The sequence below is a fragment of the Pinus tabuliformis genome, chromosome X (assembly GCF_031772625.1).
Source record: "Pinus tabuliformis cultivar Carrire ecotype Pingquan chromosome X, CPIR1, whole genome shotgun sequence".
NCBI lineage: Eukaryota > Viridiplantae > Streptophyta > Pinopsida > Pinales > Pinaceae > Pinus > Pinus tabuliformis.
Window position 1 is genome coordinate 230,630,161 of NC_142308.1, and position 21,824 is coordinate 230,651,984.

At 33.8% G+C, this 21,824-nt stretch overlaps 1 protein-coding gene across 1 annotated transcript; it reads right to left on the reverse strand.

The window, feature by feature from the left end:
• Positions 1 to 5,940: 5,940 nt before the first annotated feature.
• Positions 5,941 to 19,095, reverse strand: LOC149139202 (PHD finger protein ALFIN-LIKE 3-like). The gene is made up of 3 exons (XM_089450634.1): positions 18,909 to 19,095; positions 6,970 to 7,189; positions 5,941 to 6,391 (listed from the first exon to the last, which is right to left on the reverse strand). Exons 1-3 carry the CDS (start codon positions 19,093 to 19,095, stop codon positions 5,941 to 5,943), a joined length of 858 nt encoding a protein of 285 aa, XP_089306760.1.
• Between the last annotated feature and the right edge of the window lie 2,729 nt (positions 19,096 to 21,824).

The window sequence follows — 21,824 nt, forward strand, 5'->3', positions numbered from 1 at the left end:
CATTTATTTAGCAGGTGACATTGGTTAGTAATACTACAAAGTACCCCTCAGAAGGGAACACTATATTATTCAATATATTCCCATGTCTTATATCTATTGTACAAATGGTCCCTTTATATAAGATGAGATGATCATAAAGAACACATCATAATTAGCTAATTAATTCAACTATTTCGTCAACTATCTCCTATGATTTTTCCACAACATCTAGATGATTCTCTCCATGAATATTCGCCCCTACCTTCACCCATTTCTCCTTATTTCCTATTCATAAGTAGACTTCTTGAATTAGTCTTGCATTATGACATTTTTCATCTTATTATTCATTAAACATTACAAATATGAATGTTCAAAGAACTCTGTATTAAATTAGTCTTCCTTCTCTTTTATGTTCCATGCCTTCATGGCCCTTTATCTTCATATTATGTTTTCCATGTTATTTAGTCTTCTTCACTATTGATCTACTCCACTTTCAATCTTCTATTTGTAAACATAAATGTAATTTCAAGTGAATATAGAAAAGTCACCTTACACAATAGTACATGGGAAACTAACCATTGTATTCATTCATTCTCTAAGGGACTCCTTCTTGTACATGTTTTATCAACCATTCTTCCATCACAACTATGCATTGTACTTATTACTCCACTTGCACCAACATCATCGTTTTCATCATTCTCATTCCCTTGGGTTTGTATATGTTCCATCAAAATTGAAGACTTTATACTACTTACTAAAATCCTAGGGTTTGATTCATCTACCACCTTCTAATTAGATGAAAGGAAGCCTCCAAACATATAATAATTATATCCTTCCACTAAGACAAAGGCAATATCTAATTAACTTATTTGGGTCAACCATATTTATTGTAAATCTATCCTCACATGAAAAACTAAAACTGATATAACTTTATGATTCTTTAGAATAAAATATAAGATAACCTTATAATAATATTACAATAATTTTTATTAAATAATTTTTAAATTCAATTTAAACTTATAATATACTTTTACAAAACAATAAATGAACTTTTTATTTTTATTTTTAATTAATTAATAAATAATATACACCATAGTGTTAAATCTAGCAAGAGCATGCATATGAAAACATAAACAAAACTAATGAACAAAGATAAGAGAAGTTTGATTCTCAATCCATGAGCTGAACTCTCATTGGAATCTCAAATCTTCATAGGAGAAATGAGTACATTACTATATAGCCCACACATTTCTAATTTCATTATCCATTATTTTACTAATCTAGTATCCCTAATAATTTGTTGAATGATCACTGACTACATCTATAAATTTGTTACCCTAATTCTGATAACTCAGAACACAAAATTTGCTGGCTAATTTGTGAGCAATTACATAGCTTTATTTTAAGAATTATCCTCAACACTCCCCCTTAATGCCTAATGAGGTGATTCCAAGCATATCCCTTAAGTATTTGAACTTCCCTTTAGGTAGTGCTTTGGTAAATATATCTGCAAGCTGTTCATTTGTTGTACAAAACTTTATTTTAATTTCTCCTTTTGCCACATAGTCTCTTATGAAATGATATTTGATATCAATGTGTTTGGAGCAATTATGAAACCTCTGGATTTTTAGTTATGGAAATGGTAGACAAGTTATCACAGTAAATAGTTGTGGCATATTTTGGTTCTTGTTTTAGATCTAACAATACTTTATTCAACCAAATTGCTTCACATGATGCTATTGCTGCTACAATATACTCTGCCTCTGTAGAAGACAATGAAATAATTGGTTGCTTCTTTGAACACCATAATATTGCACTTGATCCAAGGCTGAATTCATGACCTGAAGTGCTTTTTCTATCATCAAAAGATCCAACCCAGTCACTATCTGTATAACCAACGAACCCAAAATTATGTGATGAAGTATACCAAATTCCATAATTTCTTATTCCACAGACATACCTCAAAATTCTTTTCGCTGCTCCAAAATGAATCTTACTTGGACTTTGCATGAATCTAGAAATCAAGCCTACTGCATGCATAATATCAGGCCTAGTGGTAGTAAGATACAAAAGACTTCCTACCAGACTCCTATAGGATTGAGCATCTACCTTTTCAGCTCCATCTTCTACAGAAAACTATTCATTTGTATTCATGGGTGTGCTCATGGGTTTACAATTTCCCATTTTCCATTTTTTAAGAATATTTGAAACATATTTTTCTTGTGAAATAAAAATTACATCATTCATCTGTGTCACTTCTATGCCAAAGAAATAATGTAGCAAACCCAAATCAATCATTTCAAAATCATTCATCATAGCCTCCCTAAACTCTTGCACTAACAAATCACTTGAAGATGTGTGTATCAAGTCATCTACATATAAGCACACAATTATTATATCATTACCATTTAACTTGATATATAATGTGTGTTCATTTACACTTCTATTAAACCCATTTTTCAAAAATAAGTGTCAATTCTACTGTACCATGCTCTTGGAGTTTGTTTAAGCCCATAAAGAGCCTTTTTCAGTTTGTGGACTCTGTGTTCATTTTCTGCTTCTTCATATCCTTGGGGCCAGTGAACATATACATCTTCTTTCGACTGACCATTTAGAAAGGACAATTTAACATCAAATTGATAAACTAACCATTTATATTGTGCTGCCAATGCAAAAACAATTCTAATTGTATCAAATCTTGCAACAAGAGCATATGTTTCATTGTAGTCAATACCTAGTTGTTGAGCATAGCCCTTTGTTACTAACCTTGCTATATGCCTTTGTATTGATCCATTAGCTGCATACTTGGTTTTATACAACCATTTCACGCCAATGACTTCTTTTTGAGTATGAGGATCCACGAGGTCCCATGTTGCATTATTTTTAATTATTGTCATCTCTTCATCCATTGATTTGCACCAAACTAACTCTTCTACTGCATCTTCAAAACATCTTGGTTCTTCTTCAATCTGAGACATCAAAGAAAAATTAGTATAACCATAAATTTCATTTAAAGATTTTGTCCTTTTTGGAGGAGGACTTGGACTTGAAACAAGACTTGAAGTAGCAGAAGATGATGGAGTGGATGCGGCCTCTAAAGTATTTTGAATACTGGATGGATTTGCATAAATAAAATATTCATCTTCTTGTACAACAATACTTGGAGTTTGTTGTTTCACATCACGATTCCACTGCCATTCTTCTTTCTCATCAAATAACACATCACGACTAATCATTAATTTTTCAGTTTCTAGATTGTACAATCTATAACCTTTGGTTTCCTCACAATATCCAAGAAAAATGCATTTAACACTTTTATCATCAAGCTTTCTTCTCTTTTCAATAGAAACATGAGCATAGGCAATGCAACCAAAGACTCTTAAATGAGAAATATTGGGTTTTCTTCCACACCATGCTTCATAAGGGATAATATTTTGCACACTTCTTGTTGGGCATCTATTAAGCAAATAAACAGATGTCACTACAGCTTCAGCCCAAAAAATGTTTGGAAGGTTTTTACCTTTCATCGTGCTCCTAGCCATCTCAACAATTGTTCTATTCTTACGTTCAGCAATGCCATTCTCTTGGGGAGTATAACTAGCTATCAATTGCCTTTGAATTCCATTAATTTTACAATAAGAATCAAACTTAAGAAGTGAATTCTCGCCCTCTATCTATCTGTAATGTTTTTAGATAATAACCATTTTGCTTTTCCACAAGATCTTTAAATTGTTGAAATATGACAAATGCATCAGATTTTTCTTTAATGAAATATACCCATTTTCTTCTACTAAAATCATCCACAAAAATAATGAAATACTTATTTTTGTTGAGAGACAAGGTTTGCATAGGACCACATATATCTGCACGCACTAGTTCCAATGGTTTACTTTCTCTCCATAATTTTCCTACTAGAAATGAATCTCTATGTTGCTTACCAAGAATACACCCTTCACGAACTTTATCAGCAGAACCAGTAAGTGGTAACCCTTTGACCACTTGCTTGTTATATAGAAATTTCAAGCCTTTCATATTCAAATGTCCATACCTTATGTGCCATAGCCAAGAACTATCATCATAAGAAACATTTAATGTTGTACTTGCTTCACAAGGGAGATTGAAAGCAAAAATTCTGTTTTGCAGCATATTAGTCTTAGCAATAATTTTATTGTGATTCATCTATCTCTACAAAGCCATCTTTGTTTCCTGTCATGTGATTGCTGCAACCACTATCCATAAGCCACACCTCTTTGGAAACATTATTAGTTGAGTCAAAAGCCAAGAATAAAGTGCCAACCTCTTGTTTTTCTTCAAAAAAATTAGCTTGTTGTGTTTGTTTTTTCCAACAATTTCTTTCATAATGGCCAATTTTTTTACAATAAAAACGTTGAGCTTGGGATTTATTTAATATTTTACCTCCATCACTATCATCATTACCTCTTCCTTTGTTGTATGAAGAAAAAAATCTTCCTTGACCTTTGCCTCCTCCGTATGTTTGTCCTCTTCCTCTTCCTCTTCCAAAGGTGTTCTGTCTCTCCTCATGAGAGGGACCACTTTTGTCTTTCAAAATATTTCCTCTTGCTTGAAAAGCTTGCTCACTAAGTTAGATCCTTAGACTCCTCAATAACAACAACAACCCCATCAAATTTTGCAGGCAAACTTCTTAAAATCTTCTCAACAATTTTTTGATCTTTTAAATCTTCTCCATAAGACCTAATTTCATTCACTATACCCATAACGCTAGTGAGAAAATCTTGAATACATTTAGAGTTTTACATGAACAAGGTTTCAAACTCTCTTCTTAATGAATGCAACTTAACAATTTTTACCTTATCACTTCCTTGATACGCTTGCTGCAAAGCATCCCATGCCTCCTTTGATTTTGTTACTCCAACTACTCTGGGAAAAATAGAATCATGTACTGCTTTCTAGATTAGGAAGAGAGCCTTTGAATCTTTCTTACGATTTTCCATTCGCTGGTTTCTTTGGTCTTGAGTCTAGCGGGCAAGTATGTGAGCATCTGGTTCTGTATATCCATTCTCTACGAAATCCCACAAATCTTGAGAGAGAAACAATGTTTTCATCTTAATGCTCCAAAAACCAAAGTTTTCACCTTTAAACATTGGTATTTGTGGCTAAGAAATATTCATATTGTTGGCCATTGCTGTTAACTACTGAGCACTCCCACCGAGAACTTGAATCTGCACATGCTTCACAAAACTATGAAAACTCTTGCAAATGCCTTTCACAAACCTTTGAAACCTCCTTCCAACAACACACAATTTACATATAAATCATCTCTCTTAACCTAGCTCTTATACCATGTTAAATCTAGCAAGAGTATGCATATGAAATATAAACAAAACTAATGAACAAAAATAAGAGAAGTTTGATTTTCAATCCATGAGCTGAACTCTCATTGGAATCTCATATCTTCATAGGAGCAATGAATACATTATTATATAGCCCACATATTTCTAATTTCATTATTTATTATTTGACTAATCTATTGTCCCTAATAATTTACTGAATAATCACTGAATATATCTATAAATTTGTTGCCCTAATTCTGATAACTCAACACAAAATTCGCGGGCTAATTTGTCACCAATTACAAAGCATATATTCTTTGTGTGATATTATTATTTCTTTATGTGATATTATTATAGGGTACTTTTATTAAATGATCTATTTTATGTCTGCAATAAAAATATAATATTCAGCTTTTATATTTTGAATATTAAGTTTATAAATGACATAACTAATAATTAATCCAACTAAATGTATTTAACTTTCTTTGAACAGGACTCGAGATATTTGAACGCCGTTGGTGTTAAATGGAAAAAATGTGACGGAATTCCAAATAGTCTCTCAATTGTCTGTAATCCAACTTCTTTTGACTTCAATTCAGAGGTCGAAAAAGCCTAGGGCAGTCCAATTTTCACCGATACCTCTACGTAGTTATTGCCTTCTTTTTTGCAACCTCTCTTGAAGACGACAATGTGGGCACGTGTACAGGTCAATGTTCTCGCTTTGCTTCTGTGTCACACGCACACAACGCCCGTGATACCATATGTTGCAGTTGTCACACTGTATCCAAAACGTGCCTTCCTTGTATAATCTGTCGCATTTTCCGCAGTGAGTTTCGTCTTTTTCCCCCACAATCTGATCATCTTCCACACGGCTAATGGATTTTTCATTAGGTTTTTCATTCTCAGCATCTCGGCTTCCGCCAGTACAAGTCGCAGTTTCGTCAATTTCCATGCGCTTGTGACTGCCGGCTACACCAGCCTTGACTTTCCTCATATTGTACACGTTTTCCACGTCTTGTGGTATCTTTTGCAAGCCATAATGTCTTTCGATCTCCTCCACAAGAGTCCCCAAGCTATTTATCTTCCGAAACAGGACAGCCCTGCAAAAATGCCAGACACAGAACAGAATAATAGGCAGGATAGTCATAAAATATTGCATTCCTAAGAACCAAATTTATGTTTTTGATGCATTCTGCAACAAAAGGGTTTGTCATGTTTATGGTATATTTTGGGAATATTTTGAAATATGAAGGGTTTGGCATGTTTATAGTAGATTTTGGAAATATTTTGAAATATGATAATATGTAAAGAGGCGAATGGTAATTGACTTTTCTTTTAACATTCTGATTCTAAGATATTCCCAAAATCTATAGAGTTCATAACCATTATCACTAGCTAAGTCAAAGAGTCACTAAATAGATAATTTTATATGTATTGGCAATTACTATAATAATTTTTGTAGTCTATTGGTTGTTGGATAGACATATGATAAAGTGCTATGTTAAGACACTACTTGATATGAAGTCAGCACTTCAATTTTTCACCCTAATTAAGATAATATATTAAACATGATAAAAATGTAATCCTACCAAAATAAAAATAAAAATAAATAGTAATACACTAACCTATCGTTTCTACTTCTTTTCGACTTTCCTATACAGTAAACTAGTTAACAAACCTTTGCTTTGCATTGAGATGAGGTTTCATAAAAAACGCATCACTCATCAGCCATGAATCTGACCACCTGGCTACAAATCGAATCCACTCCATTAGGTTCATTTCCAGCATTTTCTTATTCACACCAATGTAGGGCTCCGGATTACAGGGAAGCTGATCTTCTGGTTTCTTTAGGTCCCATGTTCCTTCGGAGTAGGCGTAGAGGCACAAGTATGGGCCATCTGCATTGAAAACCATTAAAGGGTCTCTTCAATTTCATAGGGATATTTGATATTCAAACACAGCAATTCAATGGACTTACTTGTAGGGTCGCATTTCTCCACTAGAAGTTGTAACTCTGCAGTTAGGTTCAAGAAAAATGATTACTTACTTATATAGTTTTCAATCCAAAATAATTTAAATGGTAGACTGTTGGAGTTTTATACCTTGAGTAAAAGCTCGAAGCAGAGCTGTTCTGCGAGGAACAAAATGCTTGTGAAAGATGATGTCACAGACATCATCCTTGCCTTTTGGTTTCATAATTTATTTCAGTGAATGAGAATGGAGACACTATACTTTCAGTGTGACTTTCCGGCGAAACAGACTTGGCCAAAACATGTAAACCCGAAGCAACCTTATATTTCCTCTACACTTTTCAAATATATATGACACAGCTTCAATAACGCTTCAGAAGCGGTGGATATGAAGTAAGGTAACGTTAAACTTTGACCAATCAAATTCTTTATTTTTTCCACTGATCGAGACTAACGACGTATTTTATATTTAGTGCAAAGTTTGCCGAGCTTTGTAAATCTTTGATAAGTTAACTAAATGACCACGTTAGATTACAACCTGTTAGAGGATGTTTGTTGTTATGTCATTATAGATTTATTTTAATGACATTTATCACATTTTTAGACATTTTTATTAAATTTTTTAATCATATCTTTAGGAAGGGGTTATAAGGATTAAAATTTTTGATATGTAATTTTTTTTTAAATATAAAATTTGAAATAAATTATGTTTTAACATTAAGATTATGTGTAATTTTTCATTATTTAAATTTTATTTTTAATGATATTTTTATTTTCAACATTTTAACATATATTCACTGTGTATATATCTACATAAAAATATATTAGTTAATATGGATTTTCAAACTATATTATAAATTAAATAAAAAAATTCTTTTAAATTTTTAATTACCTTAATTATGCTTGATTTTAGACTTTTGTGATCAATTCTAATTTCGATAAATTCTTTTGGATTAATTACATCATGAGTTTTTGGTGGACGTTTAGAACCATCTAATATGGTTTATGTAAATTTGATATAAAATTATATTAAAAATATTTTATTTATAAATTCAAAACTTAAAAAGAACAATTATTACCACATCAATTTTATATTAAATTGCAATATTAACCACTAACTAAGTGAGCACAATAAGAATGAATTTACCGATGTTATATAATACTTTTAATTAAAATTAACAATAATCATTGATATTTGTATATAAATAATATTATTTTTTTATTTAAAGTTTTTTCTTAAAATATATGTGTCTAACTCCACATGAGCACAATCAAATGACACATCACCTTAATAGTAGATTGTAAAATGCATATATCAATGCAAAAATGTAATGCAATCAATTATCTTATTGTGATAAGTTTTTTTTGATATGCCAACTAAGTGACCTTATTACCAACTTCAGTGAATGATGAGTGAGCTGTTTGAGAGAAGTGCCTCATCAAATGCATTGGTTAAAAAATAAAGGTGGAAGGTGGTGAGTTAAAATTTATAGAGGTAAAATATGAGCAATTGGATACTTTTCCAGAATATTAAACAAATCACACATATTACAATGTTATTCTGAATATCTTTGAAAAAATATAAAATATATAAACTAATAATAAACTTTATTAGTTTAATTATCTGAACTGTAATTTAATTTATGTGGTTTTTTCCACCTTAATCACTACTGGTTTTATTAAATAACCTGTCCAGTTGGCTTCTTTAAAGCGTGATCTCTCCAGCTATTCTCTTTGTCACAGTCTTCCAAATCAAATCTGTGTACGAGCAGCTTGAGGGACCTTAAGTTGCTTTAAACAGTAAACCCAAGCCCCTGGACTGGCGACGAGCCACCTCAATTTGCGGAGCATCTTTTTAGACTAATGGCATATCGGGAGACAACTTAAAACCTAAAATATTTCACTAGGGAAACTGATATTGGTGCTGCCGCTGCTGGCGAAGGGCAGCTATTGTTAAACTAAACTAAACTAATTCTTCCTTTCTAATGCGTCCAAGCCTAACTCAGCGTCTTATCTAGACCTACGTTAATAATAAATGAAACGGCAGCGTAAGAAAACCATCAAGGAATCGAGCTCGTGACCTCTCATTACTTTGTGCCGCTCCTGAAGCAGCCGTTTCAAGGTTTACTTCGAGTTCATTAAGCGTTGTGATGGCAAAGCAAATCCTAAAGTTTAACGAAGAGTTTAGTAATGCTTAGATTCATGGATGAAACTTGTGAAGTGTTTAACGTGCTGAACAGTGTTTTTGCTGGGGTTATCTAACTAGGGTTTTTAACATCCAAGGTGAGATTGTGATGTTTCCTTCTTCATAGATATATTCAGTAGGCTGAAAAACGTTTAAAATAATTTTGATAAATATTTCCAAATTTTCAAATAAAATTAAGCAAAAATAAATAGAAGAATATATTCTAACACCAAAATAATTATATATTTTTGTTTTGAGAGTTTTTCGTTCATTTAAGGAAATAGCTTAATGACCCAAGATTTATAGGAATTGGTAGGTGCGAAAACCTGCCCCCTTAGGGATCGCCACTTGGTCATTCAAGGTGGCCTTGTTTTTCTTGGATAGTAGTGAAAACCATTTCCTTAGGGACCACCACTTGGTCATTAGAGGTAGCCTTATTTTTCTTGAATAATAATGATGAATTAGCTCACATTCTAGAGTTAAAGATAGTTGTCCTCACTACTCGTTTGACAACTGAGTTATGATAGCACATATATCATATTGATGCGGGTTTGAATTCTTTGGTAGAACCCATGCCTGTGAGAAATATTAGGAACACTAGGGGTAATCTTTAGTTTTAATACGTTTCTTTCTTCAATTTTTTTTCAAATATGGTGTATTGATGATTAATGTTTCATTTTCCTTTTTTTTAATAATAAAAGTTTAGGAGGATTCTTTTTAATATTAAACTTCTACAATCACATTAATAAAGTGGTTGAAATATAATGAGAGTCCTTATTTTCCACCTTTTAATGCTATTAATAAGTATATGGATTACTAAAAATGAGGACGATAAGAATATTTCAACAACTTTATTAATGTTGTTGTGCTAGTGGACAACTCAAGCATTTGGTGAGGATTAGAAGGCCATGGTTGAGTATGGCTAAATATGTTCAAATTATGATTAAGGAGCCATAGTATGGTCAACATGTAGTTGAGTATCATATGACCATGGTTGTCCATATCTAACTATACTTGATTATAATAGCTTATGACTCACTATAGCTCATCATGGTTAACCATGGTTACCCATGTTGACAATGGTTAATATAGGTTTACCATAGTCAACCATGGTGACCATAGTTGACTATGGTTGACATAGTAAACCTAGTAAACCCACTAAAATTAAGAAACTTAGGTTAACCTAATAAACCCATGTAATGTAATCAACCTAGTACAACATAGTTAATTGTGGTTGAGAATGGTTGACTATAGTGGATCTAGTAAATGTAGTAAACATAGGCTAGCTTAGTAAACCATAGGTTATCTTAGTAAACCTAGTAAACTTAGGTTAGTGAACCTACTCAACATAGTAAATTTAGTAAACCTAATAAAACTAGATCAACCTAGTAAACCTAGGTAAACATAGTAAACCCAGTTCAACTAATAAATGTTATGATCCTTATGCCTTAAAAATGATAAGAAACCAATAATGAGAGTCCCTTTTCAAGGGTAAACTTCCTTTTATAGTAAATACAATGAACAATACAATATTTAAAGATCCTAAGACTAAGTCTTTCTAGTGTGTATATATATATATATATTTGTGTGTGTGTGGAGACAAAGGGTACAGTTATAATAAAATGGTAGCATGAGGAATTCAACCTACATAACAATACAACAATAAAAATGTAGTCACCAAATATCTATGGCTTAAGAAGGGGTTTTTTGGTTAATAAGGCGTTTATATAGGGCTTAACATACCCTCCCCTTTAAAGAAGTGTTGTCCTCAACAGTTATTGTCTATGGGTGATTTTGGATGAAAAAATCATCTTCCCATGTCACTTCTTCCACTAGTAGGTTCTTCCATTTCATGAGGTACTCAGTCAATTGATTAGTCCTTGTTTTCAAAATTTTCCTAGGTCTAGTATTTTTTCTTCTTCATTAATATCTAGTAGAATAGTTTGAGCTAGGAACTTATCACCAATTACCTTATGTAAATAATAAATATGGAAGACTCGATGTAAACTTGAAGATGGAGGAAGCTCCAATTTGTAAGCCATACTTGCAATCCTTTGCAACACCTTATTGGGGCCATAATACCTTTGAGCTAATTTATTGTCCTTCTTTTATTACTTGAGGGACATATGTTTATATGGTTGTAGTCTCACAAATACTAATCCAACACATCAAATTCCATTTCACTGTGATGTTGATTTTCTTGTTGTTTCATCGTATATTGTGCCATAACCAAGTTGTCCTTCAATAGTTTGAGAATGTCTTCTTGGTGTTTTATGTGTTCCTCTACTACTTGAGCCTTTGTAGTCCCTTTACAGGGTGATGTGATGGATAGATGATGATATCCATAAAGTTCCCTAAATGGTGACATTTTTTATGAATTATGGGAGGATGTGTTGTACCACCATTATGTTGAAAATTGGGCTGCTATGGGACAAATTTCACCATAGGAAACACTGAACCCCAAAAGAATCCCTAAGTTGAACTCTATTAGATAAAATAAAACACTATAAATTATTGAGGCAAATTGGGAAAACATATTTAAAAGGGAAATTTAAATTTTGGATTTTACCCTCCAAGTTAAATGGTCGGCCTTACAAAAGTATGGATTACAAGACACTCCATTAGTTAATATAAATAAATAAATACAAAATCACATTGAAACATAATTGAATGAGAAAGGTTTGCAACATATATCTCTGAGGTCTGCATCATTGAGGTTTCTTAAGAATCCTTGGCTTATATGCACTATCACATAGTTCCTCTGGCTTGTATGTAGTATCACGTGGTTCTTCTAGACATTTCATTGTTTGTATGAGCATCAAAATCATTGTTATGATATAGGCATCAGATTATTTTGATTGAGCATCACATTACATTAGGCCTCACATTGTTTTGACTGAGCATCACATTACACTAGGCATCACATTGTTTTGAATGAGCATCACAATACACTAGGTATCACATTGTTTTGATTGAGCATCACATTACACGAGGAATAAAATATAATTTTATGGGCATTGTTATATTAGGTTCACTATTCTAGACATCATTTAACACCTCTATATTTTGCATATCTTATGTTCTGAGCATCGTTATATTGGATTCATTGTTTTGGACATTGTTTGACATCTTTGTATTTGGAGTCACTTATGTTCTGAGCATTATTATATTTGAGTCATTGTTCCAGACATTGTTATATTGGATTCAAGGTGTGAACATCGTTATATTATGGATATGACAATGATTTGAACTCTCTTTTTTTTTTTTTTTCACTTACTGGTTCACGGATACCCGGGTCAGTGGGTAGCCGCTACGTACAGGGTTTTAAACACTGAGTGGATGCCACCCGAAGGGCATCAACACCCCTCAGCCTATTTACTAACCTAACCCCAAGAGCTTTCGGGATTCGACCCTGTGACCTCCCATTGGTGAGGCACTTTATTTGACCGATTGAGCTAACTCTTGGGGCAAATAACTAGGGGATCAATGATAACAGGTAGTTCGAAAACCCGTAACAACGATTTGAACTCTCTCTTTATTATGGTATGGTCTACATTATGGCATCCTTGTGTACGTATGGTATAATTTCTAGGATCCGCATTACAATAAGATATGAATTTGCATTTATATGTATTAATACACTATAAGGAATTGTATAACACCTATACTAGTGACATCACACCATGTATGTGTGGTATTCTATAGAATTAGCACTAGTGGCATCGCACCATGTATGTATTTTATCATGTAGCATTGACACTAGTGCCATCACACTAGTTATATGTATAATTGTGAGTTCCATTTTATACATTGGACTGTGACCTAAATATTAATCTTTATTATAATAATAGGATGGAGATATGACTATAGCCTTATATCTCAAAGTAACCTTTCACCTTTCATGATTGTAACCCTAGATTCAATGTCCTAAAGAAAAATGAGACAGTAATGATAGTGATACTATGATCTTAACAATGATCTTGTTGTAGCAATATTGACACAACAATGGACTTTGGTGTCAATTTATTCTTATAATGATTGGTGGCAGCATATGAAATGATAACAAATCTCTTGGAAGTGTTCATTTTAGTTTAGAAATGAAGTTGTCAACTGACTTGAGTTGGCCTTATGAGGACTAACATGGTGGATGTATCTAATTCTCATTGTACTTTGTATCTCAACTGAAAAATTGATGAGTACCTAATAGAAGAAGAAATTGGATGGGTTTTACCCCTTGTGGGGTTTTGCCCTAATCACTAACCTACATCATGGTGTCCCTATTTTGTGAAAGTTTTTCTTCTATTGATCTTTTTTGTTCCATTGCACTACTGATATTATTGTTCTTTCTACATAATTTATATTGATTTTATGATGTAATGGGGTGAATGAAATATGTAATCGAAGAATGTTTAAAAATGAAATTATCTAAAGCAAAGAACAATGTAGTCCTAGAAAATTAACACATTATGCCAAGGGAAACCACTGGACAATCGTGTCTATTTATCATATGCAAAGAAACATAGATATCCTTCTAAATATTTATTCACAATATCAATTTGTCCATCAAATTGAGGATGGTAAGATGAGTTCTAAGCCAATCTAGTGCCCAAACAAGAAATCAATTTAGTTAAAAGAATTCTAGCAAAAATTGGATCTCTATCAATTACAATAATCTTTGGTATTCCATGTAGCTTTTGAGTTTCTTACATGAATGTTTTTTCCACAATAATTTCTTTATAAGGAACAGAAAGAGAGAAAAAGTTGGAATACTTTGTCAATTGGTCTACCACTACCATAATGACACTCTTTCCTTCAAATTTGGGTAAACCTATAACAAAATCCATTGAAACTTCTTCCCAAAAATAGCTTGGTATGGATAATGGATGAAGGATCCCTAGAGTCTTGATAGTCCCTCCATTAATTTGTTGACATACCACACATTCCACCATAATTTTTTGTGCATTTTCTTTAATACCTTTCCCAAAAAAATAATTCTTGATCTTAGGGTATATCTTTAAGAACCTTGAATGTCATCCAATAGGAGAAGTTTGTAATTCATATAGGATCTTCGGTTTGAGTTGAGAATTTGTACACAAGTGATCTTGATGCCATGACAAATCATTTTCCATGTAAATTTTTCTACTGCATCGGGGTCCTCCTATGAAGTGCAAATATGTGATCTGAAGTTGAACAGTCATAGAATCATTCAATCGAATGCCAATGATGATAACCTATCGTCGAAAGTGAAAAAACTGCCATTAAGTTATGCAGCCTTCAAGGCACTGAAGATTTATAAATCGAATTCCTAGATGATGAGCTAAGCTCGATAGGAAGTGATTCGTCATAGGAAAGCCTATGACATGAAACATGATATCAAGTTTTGAAAATAATTCAAGGACTAACTCAAAGATGGACGACACGAATTAAGGCAAAGATTTTGCAAAAGGATTTGACCCAAGGTTGAACTTCTTTTGAACACATAACGACACTATAATGATTTGGAAACATTTGACTCAACAATAATACCAAAAAACATGAAGACTTTCAATCAGGTTTGATTAACTATAAGGAAAATGGATTTCCCAACCTAGACATGAATGTGACAGAGTGTTGTGTTCAAGAGACACATGCTACCTTTTAACTAGTGATGTAAAATGGACACCTTCCCACTTTCCCCCCACCATTACTGGCAAGTACCTCTTTATCTTTTACAATATTGAAGAGGATAACATATGCTTGGATTGTAAGCTCATCCTTCAAATGATTCCATCAAAGTATTTTTAACAAACCCTAAGAAGGAATGGTTTGGTCTCATCATGGTTAACGAGACCTATACTGTTTAATTTTAACGAGTCCAGTAAATGGGTAACTCAATGTCGTTTTCTTTTAAGAGTTTGAAAAAGACACAAAAGAAAACTCATTCAGATCTTTAACCATAAAATTTTAACGAGCCCGGAGAAAGTAAAGCTCGGCGTTTTTCATTTTTAGAGAGTTAAAATAAAAACATAAGTAGACTCCATCAAATTCTTTTTCATTAGTTTAGACTCTCTGGTCCAAAAAAGGATAAAATGATACAAGAGAGAACTCTATTGACCATGTTCGATCAACGTATACCTTTTTTGTAAGCAATCCTGACTAAGTCCGTAAAAGGGGTAAAATTATACTGATTGGACGGTTGTTCATTTACTTTTACAAGTTCAAACAAACAAGTACTCGGTAATATTTTCATTTTTGAAAAAGTATGAAATGGGCTTAAAACAAGACTTCATGATTTTTCACTTTTTGTAATTTTTTAAAGAGCATAAAAAGCAATAAAATTTTGTTGAAATGTCAAAAATGATTCATCTTGACTCTGTAAACGATCCTACACACTCAAACCCAATAACCTGTCATAACTACTCAAACAAATGTTTTCCCTCTTAAAAATATTCAAAATATAAAAAATAATACTTTTAAGCTTAAAAACTTATAAAACAGGGAAAAAGTAATTTTTTTTTACCATATTCATTTTCACTAGTTCGGATCAAAGAGAGTGGCTTTTACTGTAAAAATTCTAGGATTGATTCCGAGCCAACTAGTGGATGAAATCACGCGTCGTTTCCTCTAGGTAGAATATCTTTCCATAACTTAGCTTTCTATCCATTTACTTTTTCATTTAAGCTTGCATTTGGTTTTCTGGGACAAATATTTGTTCAAAAATGCGCCCTTGGCCCTACGTAGTTTTTAGTAATTTGGGCACACGCAGGCTGATAAAATTTTCGATACTGAAATTCTCGGCCTGTGCGGAATTTTGCTGGAAATTTTTGCGCAGTTACACCCTGTCCATAAAAGGGAGGTTGCGCAGTCATCGTGGGCTATTTTAAAAAAAAACTTTAGGGTCCAAAAACATGAAATGAATTTCAAGAAAGATTCTAAATGCTTTAAAATAGTCATTTTAGGTCATTTTTCTTGCTCAAAAATGGAATGGAGGGAGAGTGAGCACGAAGCCAATGATGTGGCTGCTTTGGCGGATCTGGCCACTTTGTAGGCTCTCAGGAATTGCAGCCTCCTAAAATATTGGCTAATCCCTCGGATGAAAGCCCAGGTAGATATAGTCACATGGTTGGTGACGACCTAGAATGTCGAGGAGCAGTTTTTCGTGATCATTGATTATCACCTCACCATTGATGCCGATGACATATATTTCTTAACTGGGTTATCGCATTAGGGAGCTAATCTTTCAGTTTTTGGATCAAGAGCATGGGGAGACACTACTAATGGATACTTACGATGCTTTTGCGGGTATGCACCACCTAAAGATGGACAGATTGACATTCAGTCCATCGAAATTTTACCCTTGAGGACCATTTCTTTCACTGTTTGCAAACTGTGTGGCAGTGTTGCCCTCCATCTAGCCACCCGGGCATAGATGCAGACAATCGTGGGATGCTAGGAGTCCATGGTATATAACTAGTGTGAGGTATTAGTGGTAAATACGAAGGGCCAAGTGACTAGGTGCAAGAATGGTAAACTGAAAATTTTTAGTTATGGTGCCATTCTAGTTTGTTTTTCCCTAGATAGGGTTCCTATTCTTCGACCACAACAAATTCGGGCAGACGAGGGGGGTTCGAGGGATCCATGCCTGATGAGGTGGGTTGCACTAATGACACTCCATGGTGGTGATGGTCCTTTAGTGAGGTATACGATAGAGTTTTTTGACGGGCTAAGCAAGCAGATTGTTTCGATTGAGGATTTTCCATATGCGAGGATAGATTAGAGAGGTGACCCTAATATTGCGCTTCCCACCAGGGCTCAGTGGGATGATCTAGGTAAGATTTTCTCATTTTTGACATATTTTCAAAGTTTCTTTTATTTTTAAATGTTTTTTGTCTTCAGAGGCTAATTGCTTGAAATGTATGTGCAGATGTAGGTCCAACCTGATTGGCGGTGATGAGATGGTACGATAGATGAGACAATCATCCTATGGTTTTCGCAACAGCAAACAGAGAGGCAGATGGCGTCCTGACAAAGTTGGAGCACAACCTTGAGAGGTTGGCTGCCAACATCCCAAAGATTTGAGTTGATGACATTCCACGTTCCTATCAGAGGCACGTAGTTGGGGTTCCTAGGCCGCTCAGAGGTATGTTGTGTTGCATTTCTCGTGCTATCATGTGTTATCAGGAGCATCACCATGCCTAGTTGTTCTAGTTTCTAAGACCATTTTTTACCTTTTGGTGTTAGTACTATTCAGAAAATAAAAGGCCACAGGGCCTTATGTCCTCGGATGATTTATTTTGTAGACACACCCAAATTTTATTTTGATGAAAAATCTTCTACTTTTATCTATGTTTATCTTGATTAATGAATGAATGAATATTGCTTTCAATTTACAAATGTTGCAAATGTCTATTTAACACATTATTCGCCAATGCATCTGCCAATGTTTTTAAATATCTCGGAATGTGATGATATTCGATATAATCAAATCATCTTTCCAAGAGATGGATTCATAAAAACATCCTTAACATGGTTGGACTCCTAACTGAATAGACACCATTTAAATTCAATACTACGAGCTGCAAATATAACCTAATGATCAAACACCGGATACCAAATGTGATGGCATCAACTAATAGCTCAATGATTGTGCTATATTCTGCTATATTGTTCGTTGTTTGACCCAGAAATATCCCATGAATAAAGACTAGTTCATTACTGGGTGAATAGATAATCCAAGTTGCAAAAGATAAATTATGAGTACTACGACTAGCACCATCAGCAAATCCAATGTAAGTTGGAGAAAACATTGACATCTACAAATCAAGTGTAAAAACGAGATAAGCAGAAGAAGTAGTAAAAAGCACTAATATACCACACATAAAAAATTGATAAATAATGTACAAATCTTCACCAAACATTTATACAAAATATTTCTTTAGGTAAAGACCATTTCTAGGCTTTGCCGAAGGAACAACATCATAATCAATTAGTTCATAGGCACATTTAGCTAATATGTGTTTTATGATGTAAGGGTCATGCCACATGGGCTCAAATTTCGCTGCATATATCTTGTCATGAGATTGATCATATACCAAGACTAGGTCACCTTCTAAATATGTAGGAGGATTAACGTTCTAATTGTATTGGGATTTGACACTTTTCTGGTGAGCTTTGCTAGCCAGTACGACATTATGGTGATTTTCATCTAGATGGGATAAGTGTACAAAGGGTTCTTAGTCTGCAAAGGTAGCAGGTAATAATTCAATAGCTAATTTAAGAGATGGAATTTCACATTCAATAGACAATACAAGTTCCAAAGCATAAATGAGTTGAAAAGGGGTAAAATCGGTCGACGTTTTACAGTAGTGCAGCAAGCCCACAATGCTAAAAAGAGTATAGAGTGCCAGTTTCCTTTATGGATACTAACTATCCGTTTAATCATATTGGTTAAAACTTTATTGATAGCTTCGACCTGACCATTACCTTGTGGATAATAGAGAGTAGAGCTATCATAGCGAAGGCCAAGTTGCACAGACAGTTTGACCATCATAAAGTTTCGAAAATGACTACCATGGTCTATAACAATAGCTTGTGGGACGTTGAACTGAGAAATAACATAATTGAAAATGAAAATAGCTGCAGTTTCATCGTCATCTCTATATGTAGGCATCGCCTCAGCCCATTTTGTAAAGTAATCGACTACAAGGATGATATATCCATGCTCCCCAGCTGAGTGAAGGTTACAAGTGACGAAGTCGATGCCCCATTTAGAAAAAGGACCGACAAATACGATTGGGTGAAGAGGAGCGGGAAGTGCTAGAATTTTTCGATCGTAAATTTGGAAATTATGCCATTTTTAGACTATAGTGATGTAGCCTTTAAACATTAGAAGCCAAAAATAGATAGCATGTAATATCTTTTGGGTGGTGGAATAACTAGACATGTGATCGCCACATGTTCTAGAGTGGCAGTCATTCAAATTTTTTTCTTGCTTCTTCAAGAGTTAAACAATGTCAGAATACAAAATTGACACCACAATGATAAAGAGTGTCACCAATAATGTTGTATTGTTGGGATTGGTATCATATTTTCTGACGATCAGTTTTGGATAACTTGGGCCTAAAAGTTTGTGTTTGTAGATATATAATTTTGTCTCCATACCATGGATCAGACACACTAATAAGAAAGAGAGATTTGTCAGCAAAAGAATCTTCTACTATAGTTTCTATATCAGTATGGGGGAAGTCACACAATAGTTTGGTGAAAACCAAGGATTTATTTGATTTGGATTTTTCCAATTCCAAATCAAACTCTTGTAAAATGACTATCCACTTCAAGTGTTTGCCCCCTAGTAGTTTCTTCGTGAGAATATACATCATAGGGTTGCAATTTGAAATGACATTCGTTTTTCGGAGAAGTACAGTGACTGAATCACTGAACAACTTGCACAGCTGCCAAGGCTAGCTTCTACACATGTGTGTATTTAATCTTGGTTTTAGTGAGACTCCTACTCAAATAGTAAATCACATGTTTGCTGTTAGAATCATCCTCTTGGACTAACACCATGCCTATGGTGGAATCAGATGCATCTAAGTATAAAATGTAGTCTCAATGATAATCAAGTGGATGTAGTAAAGGCACATTAGTTAGTGCATGCTTTAATGTATCAAAATCTTTAACAACAAGCTCATCCCAGAAAAATGGAATACCCTTTTTCAATAGTCGAGTAAAACCTTGTGTTATTTCAGCATAATTGTGGATGAATCTACGCAAAATGTTTTCTTTCCCTTGCAAACTTTGGAGTTGAGTCAGGTTAGAAGGAGAAGGAAAACTCAAAATTGCCTCTACCTTGAGAGGATTGACAAGAATGCCTTCCCTTGAAATGATGAAACCTAGAAGGCAACTAGATTGCACACAAAAAACACATTTGTGCGGATTAAAGCGAATATTGTAATGCCTACACCTAATGAAAATCTCTTTTAAGTGCATTAGGTGATCCTTCTGTTTCATGGAATGAGCCAGGAGGTCATCTAAATAAGGTTAAATAATATGCTTGATATCATGGAATGCATAAGACATTTCTCATTGAAAAGTTGTGCCAACATTTTTTAGGCCAAATGGGAGTTTGCGATAAGAAAAATTTCCCCGTTGGCATATAAATGTAGTTTTATATTGATCAGTAGGGTGTATGTTTATCTGATTGTAGCTATAAAATCCATCCATAAAGGAAAAAATTTCATTTTCGGCACAGTCGTCAACAATTTGGTTGATATACGGAGTGAGATAATTGTCCTTGGGACAAACTTTATTGATATCTCGGTAGTGAACACACACTCAAATGGTTCCTTGCTTTTTATTAATGGGCACACTATTTGATACCCAATTGGTTAAAGGAACAAGGTAAATGAATTATTCTTTTAGTAATTTTTTAACCTCTGTTTTCATAGCAACAACTTTTCATGGATGTATAGGATGTAATCGTTGTCTAACTTTCTTAGCATCCAGATAGGTTTTTATTTCATGTACAACAATTCTAGCATAGATTCCTGGCATCTCTTCATAAGACTAGGCAAAAATGTCACAGAATTCTTGAAATAGGGATTTGTATGTTGAAATATCTTCTAACGAACAAGAGGCTGCTATATGAATATTTTCAACTATTCCAGGTTTCACTAAGATATCGATAAGTACTGTTGTCGATATGTTCCCTAAATTCTGCTCAGAACTAGAAGAAAGGGTAGATATTGGATTTTGAGGATCACTAAGGGTCTCATATGAAAATAATGATGAAAATTTATTCTCAATTTTATCAAAAGATGGTAAGAAATTTGAACAATGATGAGTACCATCCCATGGAATTTCATCCAAGGTCATAACTTCCATGATCCCTTCATCAGTTAAAAAATATTTGTTAAAGGGATCAGGCATAGAGATTGGTTCCAAGTGTGACAAATGAGAATATTCATTAATGATCATATTCATTTGACCATTATCAAATGTTGATTGGTTGGAAAAATACTGAATGGCCTCATAGGCTACTTCAAAAGGAATATGAGGCATTTCATCACCATATAAGATCATTTCTGATTCTGATGGTACTTTCCTTGGATCTCCCATTTCAAAAGTACTTGATGTAATCATGTTGATCTGTGCTTCATTCTCAAGAAGAACGGGTGGAGGGAACACAAAAGTTCCCATCAAAGATGATTCTTTGAGTAGGGAAATGCTAACGTTTTGATATGGAGTGGTAGATTTTCCAACAAATGGGATACTGCTAGTAGAATTAGGGTCAGAGGTATAGTAGGATAATTGATATACTTTCACAATTCTCCCTTTGTGAAGAAACATAATCATCCTAAAATATGGCGAGGCTACTTCCGCCATAGCATGAGTCCATCT

Coding starts and splice junctions, on each gene's coding strand:
- LOC149139202 (XM_089450634.1), bottom strand. CDS start 19,095: ATGCCTACATATAGAGATGACGATGAAACTGCAGCTATTTTCATTTTC. Junction 7,190..18,908: donor TACTCTCTATTATCCACAAG/GTAATGGTCAGG, acceptor TTTTCAATGCAG/ATGGCCCATACTTGTGCCTC. Junction 6,392..6,969: donor CATCTCAATGCAAAGCAAAG/GTTTGTTAACTA, acceptor GCATTTTTGCAG/GGCTGTCCTGTTTCGGAAGA.